Raw genomic sequence first — 13,854 nt, forward strand, 5'->3', positions numbered from 1 at the left:
TAAGAAAACTTTTTTCAAAATATTTACCAATATTTACTATATTGATTGACAGTGGGCTGTATACAGTTTAAAAGTGAAGAGTCATATATAGAAAAGTATACTCAACAAGTATATTGTTGAAGTGCCCAATCAAAAATAGGAACTCCTGGTCTAGGTCTCCCCTATGATCAGGAAAATGTGTTCTCTCCTGGGGAGGAATCAGGAGGCATGACTCCTTTTGTAATGTAACTTCTGCTGCAATCCTCACAGGATAGAAGGAAATGACTTCGGAGGCCAGAAATATTTCTCACACTGTGAGTGAGTTCATCCTCTTGGGCTTTCCTTGCCGTTGGGAAATGCAGATCCTCCTCTTTTCCATATTCTTTGTGACTTACATCATGACGCTCCTTGGAAACATGGCCATTGTGTGTGTGGTGCACTGGGACCGCCGGCTCCACACCCCCATGTATATTCTGCTGGCCAACTTCTCCTTCCTGGAAATCTGCTATGTCAACTCTGATGTGCCCAACATGCTGGCTAACTTCCTCTCCCAGACCAAAACCATCTCCTTTGCTTGGTGCCTCCTCCAGTTGTACTTCTTCTTCTCACTAGGCACAACTGAATGCTTATTTCTGTCCATCATGGCCTATGACCGGTTCCTGGCAATCTGTCACCCCCTGCATTACCCCACCATCATGACTGTGAAGTTCTGTTGCAGCCTGGTCATCTTTTGCTGGGTCTATGGTTTTCTCTGGTTTCTGATCCCAGTGATACTTGTTACCCAGCTACCATTTTGTGGCCCAAACGTGATTGATGACTTCCTGTGTGACCTGGGTCCTCTGCTGGCCTTGGCTTCAGCCTGTGTCCCAATCCCAGGGACTATTCTCATATGTGGCACCATGAGCTCACTCCTCATCTTTGCCACCTTTTTCTACATTACTGGCTCCTATACCCTGGTGCTGAGGGCTGTAGTGCAGGTGCCCTCAGTTGCTGGCCGGAAGAAGGCCTTTTCTACGTGCTCCTCACATCTGGCTGTTGTGTTTCTATTCTATGGCTCTGTCATGATGACATATGTGAGCCCGGGGTCAGGACAAGCAGAGGGAATGCAGAAGTTCACAACTCTATTCTACTCAGTTCTGACCCCTTTTTTTAACCCCATGATCTACAGCCTCCGGAATAAAGAAATGAAGGATGCCTTGAAGAAAGTTCTAGGAGGTTTCTAAAATTGGTCTGTGATGTTAGTATGTTATTCCTGGATGAGTTCCAACCGTGAGCCTCCTGACAGTGAATAGTTGAGAACTGGCCAACAACCAGTGAACATTTTGAAGAAGTCATTTCAAAATTCTAAATACCAGGTCATCAATGGAACCTTTCCCCAGATGGAATTAACTGCCTCTTCCATAGCACGTTGTGTGTACTTCTACTGCACATGTCATTCATTTATTTCTTGTGTGATAGTTAGCTGTTCACAAATCTGTCCTACATGCCTCCCCATCCTTAACAGATTGTCAATTTTTTTTAAGTTTATTTATTTTGAGAGAGATAGAGAGCATGAGCATGAGAAAAAGAGGGGCAGAGAGGGAGAGAGAAAATCCCAACCAGGATCCATGCTGTCAGCCCAGAGCCCAATTTGGGGCTCAATCCCATGAACCATGAGATCATGACCTGAGCCAAAATCAAGAGTGGGACGCTTAACCAACTGAGTGACCCAGGTGCCCCTAAACTGTCAAATTTTAAGAACAGGGACTATGCTTATTAATTTCTGTAATTCCAGAACTCAATATCATGTCTAGCACAAAAATGTCAATAATGTCAATTTAAATAAAACAAATATATTTGTTCATATTTCCTCACTAGATTCTATCATCCTGGCAAGTCAGGACAATATCTAAAGAAATTATGCAAAGTCCCTAACATCCAAATTTTCATCCTATGGACAAAATGGAAAAACTTCTAGAAAACGTGAAATCCATCTAAAGTGGTTGGACCAATCATTAAATGATAATCAAATCAATGGAAAAGCTCACCAAGATGAAAGTTAATGTCTTAAGCAATTACCTGCTTCCTTCCCTTCATCAAGCTCTTTGTCTAAGTATACAAATGCTTTATTTCATTTTCTTTATTACATTTTCTTATTAACCATGCTTTCACTCCTTTGAAAATGTATTATACAACCCTTACCACTGACAATGTGGATTGGGGACTGTTAGCTGGGCATCACTGGGGAGCTTCTTGGAAGGTAGGATTTCAGGGCCTAGCTCAGCCCTATAAAGTAGAATCTGCATTTTATCCTCATGGGTTATTACATACGTTAAAGTTGGAAAACCAGTGCTTTACAACAGTTTCTCTGTTGCCTCACTGTAATCACAACCACATGCAGTCCTATTGACACCTACCTCCACCCAAGCAGTGGTTCTCAACTGAGTGACTCATGATGGGGGGTGCAGGTGGTACAGGTATTCTGAAAAGCCCCCCAGGAAATTGTAATACACAAAAAGCACTGGGAACCAGTGCATTCCAATCCGGGGATTTCTAAACTCCACAATAACACATAACGAGACTACATCCACATTCCTTTTCTTTTCAAAAGACACCCTGGTGCAAATCAACCAAACTGATTATTAGATAGCAATACGACATGTTATAACACAAGTATAATAATCATTGTTTTGCCCCCCAAAAATTTTATATTCAAGTTACGTAAGTCTCTTTTGAATATTTTTACCTGGGGATATATGTATATTAAATGGGATATATGTATATTAAAAAGAATAGAGAATATGAAAAACCATCCTGGCATCGTACTAGCCTTTGGAGTAATGCTGATTAGCAATATTTCTTTCCTGTCCTCAGAAAGACCACAACCCAGCAATGGAAATAAACTTTTCTAACTTCTTTTGTTTTGGTTTATAATAGTTTGATTGAAATACAGTTTACATACCATAAAAATTCACCCTTTTAAAAAGGGACAATTCAGTGCTCTTAGTTTATTCACATAGCTGTGCAACAATCACCACTAACAAATTTTACAATATTTTCATAACCTCGAAAAGAAATCCCATACCCATTAGCAGTCATTCCCTACTTCCCTCTCCATCAGCCCCTGGAAACCACTAACCTACTTTATGTTCCTATGGATTTTGCCTATTCTGGGCATTTCAAAAAAATGGACCATGCACTATGTGGCCTTTTGTAGCTAACTTCTTTCACTTAGCATAATGTTCATCCATGAATAACTCATCCATATTATAGCTTGCTATGAGTACTCTATTCCTTTTTATTGTCAAATAATATTCCATTGTATGGATATACCACATTTGTGTATGCATTCATCAAATGATGAACATTTAAGCTGTTCCTACTTTTTTGCTAATATGAATAATGATGTTATGAACATTCATGTACACATTTTTGTCTGAATATATATATATTTCTCCTGGACATATACTAGTTTACATAGGCTGCCATGACAAAATACTACAGGCTGGGTGGCTTAAACAATATAAATTTATTTTATCACAGTTCTAGAGACTGAGAGTCTAAGATCAAGGCACCAGGAGAGTTGGAATCTGATGAAGCCTCTCTCCTAGGCTTGCAGACAACCACCTTCTCACTGTATCTTCACATGGCCTTTCCTCTATACATGAACAGAGGTGAGGGCGGTACCGCTATCTCTTCCTGTTCTTATATGTGCTGCAGTCATCAGATTAAGGTCCCCCCCACCATGACTTGATTTAACCTTAATTACCTCCTTAAAGGCCCTGTCTACAAATACAGTTGCATGAATTTTAGAAGTTATATGAATTTTAGAAAGACACAATTCAGTCCATAACAATACCTGCGTAAAATTGCTAGATCATGTAGTAAATTTTTTGAAGAAGTGTTAGACTGCTTTCCAAAGTTGCGGTACTATTTATAATGCCACCAGCAATTATTAGTTTCAAATTCTCTATTTCCCAGCCACACTTGTTATTCCCTCCTTTCTTTCCTACCTCCCTCTCTCTTTTTTCTTTCTTTTTCTTTTTGCCAGCCTAGACATTATAAAGTAACATCTCACTGTGGTTTTGATTTGTATTTTCCTAATCACTTATATTAAGCATCTATTCATGTAACTATTGGCCACTCATGAATCTTCTTTGAAGAAATGTCAATTCAAATTCTTTGTCCCATTTTTAATCGGCTTAGTTGTCTTATTCATTACTGCTGTTGAGTTTTAAGAGTTTTTTAAATACTCTAAATGTTTATTTATTTATTTTTAGAAGGGGGAGGGGCAGAGAGAGGGAGAGAGAGAATCCCAAGCAGGCTTCATGTTCAGCACTGAGCCAAATGCAGGGCTCAATTCCATGACTGAGATCATGGCCTGAACCGAAATCAAGAATTGGACACTCAACTGGCTGAGCAATCCAGGTGCCCCTAAAATATTCTAGATTCAAGTGTCTATCAATAAATGGTTTACAAATATTTTCTTCCATTCTGTGGGTTGCTTTTCACTTTTCTTGACAGTGTCATTTATAGCACAGAAGTTTGTTTTATTTTGATGAAGCCCAATTTATTTGTGTGTGTGTGTGTGTGTGTGTGTGTGTGTGTGTGTGTGTCTTGTTTTTTTGGTGCCATATCTAAGAAGCTATTGTCTAACTCAACATCACAAATAATTATGTCTGTTTTCTTCATAGAGTTTTATAGCTTTACCTTTTATATTTAAGTCTATGGCCTATCTTGAGATAATTTTAGTATATGATAGGAGATAGAGGTTCAACTTCATTCTTGTGCATGTGGATATCCAGTTGTCCATCCCAGCAACATTTGTTGAAACTGTCCTTCCCCCACAGTGAATTATCTTGGCATTACTGTTGAACATTAAACCATAAAAATAAGGTTTATTTCTGGATGCTCAATTCTCAATCTATATGTCTATTCTCATGCTAGTACCACACAGTCTTGATTATCGTATCTTTGTAGTACACTTTCAAATCAGGAATTGGGAGTCCTCCAACTTTGAGTATTCTGGGTCCCCTGCATTTCCATGTGAATTTTTAAGTTAATTATTAATTTTCTTTTTAGGTAAACTAAATGATACAACTTATGTATTTCCATTATTTTTCTCATATTTATAATATTTTATAACTTTATATAATTTTCTAAAGTGATGCATCCCAAAGTTAAAACTAACAATATTAATGTGTTTGAGCCTAAGAACACATGATGCAAAAACTTAGAGAATTTCAAGGAGAAAGAAAGAAATCCACTATTATAGTTAAACACCCTTTTTTCAGTGATTAATAGATCAAGCAGACAGAAAATTGGCAAAGATACAGTTTACCTGAATAGCACTATCAATAAACTGAATCTGACATTTATAAAATATTCCATCCAACAGAAAACACATTCTTCTTGAACTTGCATAGAACATTCACCAAGATACACCATATTTGGGGCCGTAAAACAACCTTAACAAAGTTTAAACAAATATAAATAATACAAAGTATGTTATCATACATTGAAATTAAAGTAGAATCAGTAACAGAAAAATAGCTGGAAAATGCCCAAATATTTGGAACTTAATATACTTCTACACATGGGGCAAAAAAGCAATCTCAAGAGATTAAAAAACATTTTAAGCTGAATAAAATTGAAAATACAGCTAACCAAAATTTGAGAGATGTAGCAATATCAGTATTTAGAGGGAGGGAGGTTTATAGCATTAAATGCATCTATTAGAAAAAAAGAAATGTATTAAATTAATTATATAATTTTCTACCTTAGGAAATCTGGAGAAAGAAAAACAATTTAAGCCTAAAACAAGCAGGAAAAAAAATAATAAAATTCAGAGCAGAAGTCAATGAAATTGAAAAGAAACCAAAAAAAAAAAAAAAAAGCCAGAAAAATCAATGGAACAAAAGCTAGTTCTTTGAAAATGTTTAAAAAAATTAGTAAACCTCCAGCCAGGCTAACCAAGAAGAAAAAAGAGAGGAGACAGAGAAGGACATTAAAATGTAAAGAAACACTATAAATTTGATATACATCCATAAATTTGGTAATTTAGATAAAATAAAAAAATTCCTCAAAAGATACAAACTATAATTCACATAAGGAGAAATAATCTATATATTTAGTATCTGTACCTATATAGAGTAAAGAAAATAAATCAATAACTAGTAACCTCTTAAAAACGTAATGAACAGGATCAGATGATTTTACTGGTAAATTCTATCAAACATTTAACAAAGAAATGATACCAACTTTCCACAAATATATTTCAGAAAATAGAAGCAGACGGAACCTTTCCAAACTCACTCTATGGGATCATTATTATCCTATTACTGAATCCAGATAAAAACATTTTTAAAAAGGGAGATATATACAGGTGGAAAATAAGCACTTGAAAAGATCTTGTCTTTCACCTGTCATCAAGGAGTTATGAATCAACATAACGGGATACCATTACAACCATTAACAAGAATGTCCAAAATCCAAAAACTGACAATAACAACTCCTGGCGAGGACACAGAGCAACAAGAACTGTCATTCACTGCCGATGGGAATGCTAAATGATACAGCCAGCCTGGAAGACAATCTGGCAATCTTCCTCTCCCAAACTAAGCTTAATTATACCTTACGATCCAGTAATTGCATACCCAGGCATTCTCCAAATTGACTCAAAAATCTATGTCCACAAACAAAACCTGCACACAAATGCTTACAGTAGCTTTATTCATAATTACCAAAAACTGGAAGGGACAAAGAAGTCCTTTAGTAGAAAAATGGACAACAAGTTCTAATACACCTAAACAATGGAATATTTTTCAGTGACAAAAAGAAATGAGCCATCAGGATGTGAAAAAAAAAACATGGATATCAAGTCATTAACGTCTTTTGAAGATAACTCAAAGAGTATTACCACCTTAATAATATTAAATCTTCCAATCCAATAACATGGGATCTCTATTTGTTTTGATTTATAGTAACTCCTTGCAACAATGTTTTGTAGTTGTCAGTATTCATCTTGCATTTTTTTTGCTAAATTTGTCAGATTTTTATTCTTTTTGATGCTGTTGTAAATGCAATCAGGATGTCTTATATTTCTTTTTCTTGCTGAGGCTTAGAACTTGCAGTACAATATTAAATATAAGTGGCAAGAACAGTCATCCTTGTCTTGTTCCTGATCCTAGGGGTAAGCTTTGAGTGTTTCACCACTAAATGTGAGGCCGCTGTAGGTATTTTATAGATGCCCTTTATCAGGTTGAGGAAGTTCCTCAGTTTGTCTGCTTTTTTGTTTTGTTTTGTTTTGTTTTGTTTTGTTTTTTAGGATTTTTATCATGAAATAATGTTGGAATTTGTAAAATGCTTTTTTTGTATCTATTGAGATGATCATATATTTTTGTCCTTATTCTATGAATACGGTAAGTAACACTGAATGATTAATGATTTTTTTTCTTTAGTATATTTATTTATTTTGAGACAGAGGAGGAAAAAAGCAAGAGGGGTAGGGGCAGAGAGAGGAGGGGGAAGATAGAAAATCCCAAGCAGGTTCTGTACTGCCAGCTCAGAGCCTGATGACCTGAGGCACAAACTCATGTAACTGTGAGACCATGACCTGAGGTGAAATCAAGAGTTGTATGCTTAACCAACTGAGCCACCCAGGCAGATGAAAATCACTAATCAGCAATTTTCAAAGTGAAACTAACCTTTGATAGATCCCACATGGTCATGATGTATCAATCCTTTTATATATTACTGGATTTGTTTTGCTAGTATTTTTTGAGGGCTTTTTTAATCTATGTTCATAAGAAATATCAGTCTGATTTATTACTTGTGACATTTTTGCCTGGTTTTGGTTTCCGAGCAATACTGGCCTCATGGAATGAATAGGGAAGATTATTTCCTCTCCTTTATTTTTGAAATTCTATTCCTCCATTACTAGCTCCTTTTGTGTTAAATATATATTTCTTAGTACACTATTTTAATTCCCTTTTTGTTTGTTTTGGTATATTTTTTGAGTTATTTTCTTAGTGATTGCATATTAAAACCATCTAGTGTGGATTAGTTTCAACTTAATTTCAATAGTATAAAAAAACTTTGCTTCAATGTACCTCCATTTCCCCCTCCTCTTTTCTGCTTTTGTTGTCATACAAATGACATCTTTATACATTTCACACCCATTGACACAGTTTTATAATTATTGCTTTATGCAGTTGTCTTTTGAATCAGGAGAGGAAAAAAGTTACAAGTAAAAATACATTTATATTGCATTTTATATTTACCTTCATTGTTATCTTTATTGGTGCTCTTTACTTTTGTCCTTTCGATTCAACTCTAGTCCTTTCAATTCTACCTGAAGTTCTCTTTTTAATATCACTTATAATACAAGTTGGCTAGCGACAAATTCCTTCAGTTTTTGTTTGTTTGAGAATGTCTTAATTTTTCCTTCTTTTGTGAAATATAGGCTTACTGGATATAAAATTATTGGTTACCAAACTTTTTTGAGTCCATTTGAAAATGCCAACCCACTCCCTTTTGGTTTCCATGGTTTTGAGAGGTCAACTGTTAATCTTATTTAGGATCACTTGTATGTTATGGGTTGCTTTTCTCTTGCTGTATTCACAATTTTCTCTTTTTCTTTCAAGAGTTTGACCCTGATGTGTTTAGATGTGGATCTTTGAATTTATCCTACTTGAAATTTATTAAACTTCTCGGCTGTATTAATTCATGTTTTTAATCATATTTGGGGTATATTCAGTCATTATTTCTTCAAATATTTTCCTCCCCCTTTTTATCTCTTTTCTCATTCTTAGACTCCCATTATATGTTGGTATACCCAATGGTGTCCTATAGTTCTCTGAAACTCTGTTCATTTTGCTTCTATTTCTCAGGTTGGATTTTCTCAATCTATTTTCAAGTTTGCTGACTCTTTATTCTGCTTACTCAAATATTCTGTTGAGCCTCTCTATTAAATATTTTTAGTAGTCACTGTAATTTTCAACACAGTTTCCATCTGGTTCTTTTTGATAATTTCAATCTCTTTCTTGATATTCTCTACTTGGTGAGATATCATTCTCATAATTTCTCTTAATTCTGTAGACATAATTTTCTTCAATTCTTTGAAGTTGTTTATAAAAGCTTACTTAAACTTTCTGCCTAGGGAATCCCATATCTGGACTCCCCTGAAGGCAATTTCTATTGACTTCTGGTTTTTTTCTTATCTATGGGCCATACTTTTCTCTTTCTTTGTATGTCTTTTTTTTATTTAAAACTGGATATTTTAAATAATAAAATGTGGCAACTCTGAAAATCAAATTTCCCCAATTTCTCCAGGTTTTGTTACTGCTGTTTCATGTGATTGTTCTTGCTGCTAATGCTGATTGTTTCTTTAATGACTTTTTCTCTCACTAATTCTATAAAGTCTAAATCACCTGTTATATGTAGCTATTGAAGTCTCTGCTTGGTTAACTTAATGGTCAGATCATAATTGTACAGAGATTTTTTTAAATGCCTTTAACCAAAAGATTATCCACTCTCTGCAAAGGGGTTCTGTATGGACAAAGATTCAGTGTTCCAGATGTTTATAAATCTGCTTTAGCTTTCATTTCTTACTTGTACAGGGCCTCAGATACAACCTTAGGTAAAATATTAGCGTCTTCTTAAGTCTTTTTTGGAAATGTGCACAGCCTTGCACATGTGTATAGTCTTCTAGATCCCCAGGAATACATTGGAACATTTCAAAGATCACTATGGACATCTCATTCCCCTGAACTACTTTTTAAGTCTTTTTTCCCCAGCTTCCCATTTGACACAGCTGATATCACTGCTCCAAGCAGCTTCAATGTTAAACAACTGCCTTCACTATTTTCAAAAATATCCTGGGATAGAGGTTTCCCCACTGAGCAAACTCTGATTCAGGCCAAATAACAAGTCCTGCAAATAGGGCTTTTCCAAGGAGCTGTAAGATGGGCCAAATAGTGAGAGCTCTCTGGTGACTGGGGCTTTTTGAGGAGTTCCAAACCCATTCTTCCCTCTCTAGTGGCTGCTAGTCTACTGGTTTTCACAGACACCATGTAAGTCTGTAAGTCTGCTGGTTTTCAAGGCTAATGGGAAAGGGAGGTGAGAATACGGCCAGTTAAAATGACACAAAACTCACTTTTCTTATGAAGATTCAGCTGTTTTATTGAAAAAAAAATTCTTGAATTGTTGCAAGCCTTTGGTTAATTTCCAGAGTTCTGATAAAACTTATTTTGATTATTTCTACTTGATGCTTTTTTGAAGAAGTAGGTTTTTGAAGGCCCTTACTCTTCTATTCTGGAAGTCTCTTTCTAAACTTTTAACCTCTTACAATACAATAATATGAGTAATATAATAACTTGAATGTTATATAGTGGAACTGTGTGAATAATATTATAGAAGCAAAGTCATAGCCATTCCACATGTAAGGGTGAATATAAAAAGTAACACAAAGATAATTAGATCTAATTGAATTAGATCTTGAAAAATAAATAGAAGAATGTGGGGACATAGACACTAAGAAAAAAAGTCATAGAAAGACATAAAAAATAGAATCAGTCCCATAGTAACATAAGCAGAAAATAAATTTAAAGCACCTGAGTTCTACAAAATAACAGAATGTCAACTAAGGTACAGTGACCAAAGAATTATAAATGTACACATTCTCTTGATCCCTGTAATTTGGGGAAACCCTTTAATCTTCTCCCACCCTATACCCATCTCCCTACAGTTTACATCATTTATTTCTGAGAATAGATTATATGCTTTCTTTTTATTCTTGCCTCATAAGACATGAAGCAATGAATTATTTCATCATGTCAACAATTTTCTATTACATTCTTCCTTTTTGCCAGGAATTATTCTAGATGCTGGTAATACAGAAGTGAATAAAGGCACAGGACAAAGACTTTGTTATTATAGAGCCTATGCTCCGGAGAAGAGTGGCAATAAAGAGATACATAATTCCATTTACTGTTAAATGATACAAACAAAAATAGAATAAGGGAATAGAAGTGGCAGATGTATATTTCAAACTAGGTTGTCAAGAAAGTGTTCTTGAAGGAGACAGAGATTAGAAATGAATGAATCAAGGAACTGAGATGTGTGAATACCTTGGAGAAGAATATTCTAGGCAGAAAAAAATATCTAGCACAAAGGTCTGCCACAAAGGTGGAGTAAAACTAGCATGTTCAAGATACAGTTCATGTGTGACTTGCTTTGGGGTGAATGAGAATAAGACTATCAGAGTAGCCAGAGCCTAGATTAAAAGATCACTTAGCTTCAATGAAATACAAATCAAAACCATGATAAGATACTACCTCACACCTATCAGAATGGCTACAATTAACAATACAGGAAACAATAGATGTTGGTGAGGATGCAGGGAAAGGGGAACCCTCTTGCATTGTTGGTAGGAATGCAAACTGGTGCAGTCACTCTGGAAAACAGTATGGAGGTTCCTCAGAGAATTACAAATAGAACTACCCATGACCCAACAATTGCACTACTAGGTATTTACCTAAAGGATACAAAAATACTGATTCAAAGGAGGACATGCACCCTGATGATTATAGCAGCACTATCAACAATAGCCAAACTATGTACATACAATGGAATATTACTTAGCCATCAAAAAGAATGAAATCTTGCCATTTACAATGATGGATGGAGCTAGAGTGTATTATGCTAAGCAAATTAAGTCTGTCAGAGAAAGACAAATACCATATGATTTCACTCATATATGGAATTTAAGAAACAGATGAACTTAGGGGAAGGGGGGGAAAGAGAGAGGGAGGCAAACCATAAGAGACTCTTAATGACAGAGAACAGAGTTGATGGAGGGAGGTGGGTGGGGGATAGGCTAAATGGGTGATGGGTATTAAGGATGGTACTTGTTATGATGAGGACTACATAGTAAATGTAAGTGATAAAAATCACTAAATTCTACTGAAACCAATATTATACTACATGTTAACTAAATTTTTTTAAGTTTATCCATTTACTTTGAGAAAGCGAGAGAGAGTGGGGGAGGAGCAGAGAGTGAATCCCAAGCAGGCTCTGCACTGTCATTGTAAAGCCCGATGTGGGGCTCAGTCTCACAAACCGTGAGATCATGACCTGAGCTGAAATCAAGCGTCTGATACTCAACTGACTGAGCCACCCAGGTGCCCCAAATAACTAAACTTGAAATAAAAATTTGAAAGAGAAAAGAAGTAGCCAGAGTCCAGAATATATAGATTTTGTAGGCTACAGTAGAGATGATGAGTGTATCTTAAGAAGATATTAATGATCAGGGCACCTGGGTGGCTCAGTTGGTTAAGTGTCCAACTTCGGCTCAAGTCATAATCTCATGATTCATGAGTTTGAGCCCCGCATCAGAGCCTGTAGCCTTCAAATTCTGTGTCTCCCTCTCTCTCTACCCCTGCCTGGCTCAGCTCTGTCTTTCTCTCTTTCTCTCAAAAATAAACATTAAAAAAATTTTTAATAAGAAAAGAAGATATTAATGATAACAATCGTAGTGGTAGTAATCATATTTAGAGTTTGCTGCAGCAAGGGAGACTATCCCAAATAAACCATGGGATAACTCAGTAAGAGCTTAGAGAGGATTATCATAAGATTTGAACTTTATATGATTTGGGGGAAAGTTCAACAAAATGGGAATCTGTTTTAGATAGACTGCTGCCAGAAAGTGAGCAATTCAGTAACTGGCATCTTAGTGGTTTTTATTTAGAAGGTGGGAGGAATGAAGCAAGACTGAAATTGTCAATAGGAAAGAAGCAGGAGTTACTCACAATAGCAGGGAGAAGGTGATATTCAGTAATTTGGTGGTTTTAGAGTGTTGTCTTTGTCTCTCTTCATAAGTGATTACAAAATGATGTTGATTTGGCTTCTGGGAAGATGGCAGATTAGGAGGACACTGGGCTCAGCAGGTCCTGCAGATCACTTAGATTCCACCCACACCTGCCTAAATAACCCAGAAAATCACCAGAAGACTAGCACAATGGATACTCCAGAGCCAAGCGTAGATGAGAGGCCCACAGAAGAGGGTAGGAAGGGCAGAGAGGCAGTGCACACTACCTGGCGGGAGGGAGCCGGGGCAGAGGGGCTGCCCACCGGCAAAGCAGACCCCGAGTCTGGCTTCAAAAGCAGAGGGGCCGGACAGAGTGTGTTCTGACAGCAAGCAGGACTTAACATCTGGAAGGTTATAAGTTAACAGATCTGTTCAGAGAACGGGAAGGCTGGAGGACAACGGGAGGGAGAGTTGTTGAGCCCCCGACAACAGAGCGCAGTTTGGCAGGGAACAAAGGCACTCGCCAGCGCCATCTCCCTGGCCCATCCCCCAGCCAAAATCCCAAAGGGAATCAGATCCTGTCAGGGAACTTGCTTGCACCACACAAACACCCAATGCTGTGCTTCTGCGGATCAAACCCTATAGCAGGTCTGATTCCTCCCAGCGCCACAGGGCCACTCCTGAAGTGAATCTTCAAAGGAAAAGCAAGCTGAGCCTGCCCCTCCTGCCCCTGTATACCTTGCCCATCCAGCGCAGCTAATACGCCAGATCCCCAGCACCACAATCCTGGCAGTGTGCAAGCCCAGATGGGCCACGCCACCCCACAGAGAATCCCCCCCCCAGGAGAAGGCAAGAGAAGGTACACACCAGTCTGACTGCGGCCCCAGCAGTGGGATGGAGGCAGACATCAGGTTTGACTGCAGCCCCGCCCACCAATGCAAGTTATTCAAGACAGCTGAGGGGAAGTACCCTGCAGTTCTGCACCACTCCAGGGACTATACAAAATGACGAAATAGAAGAATTCCCCTCAAAAAAACCTCCAGGAAATAATGACAGTTAATGAACTGATCAAAAACGATTTCAGGGGC

At 37.1% G+C, this 13,854-nt stretch overlaps 1 protein-coding gene across 1 annotated transcript; it reads left to right on the top strand.

The window, feature by feature from the left end:
* Positions 1 to 260: 260 nt before the first annotated feature.
* On the top strand, positions 261 to 1,202 carry LOC125168089 (olfactory receptor 11H6-like). Its single transcript, XM_047863041.1, has one exon. The coding sequence runs from the start codon at positions 261 to 263 to the stop codon at positions 1,200 to 1,202; it is 942 nt and encodes a 313-aa protein (XP_047718997.1).
* The last annotated feature ends 12,652 nt before the right edge of the window (positions 1,203 to 13,854 follow it).

Source organism: Prionailurus viverrinus, chromosome B3 (genome assembly GCF_022837055.1).
Source record: "Prionailurus viverrinus isolate Anna chromosome B3, UM_Priviv_1.0, whole genome shotgun sequence".
NCBI classification, from domain to species: Eukaryota; Metazoa; Chordata; class Mammalia; order Carnivora; family Felidae; genus Prionailurus; species Prionailurus viverrinus.

Excerpts from the sequence above, each read along its gene's own strand:
- LOC125168089 (XM_047863041.1), top strand. The coding sequence starts at position 261 with ATGACTTCGGAGGCCAGAAATATTTCTCACACTGTGAGTGAGTTCATC.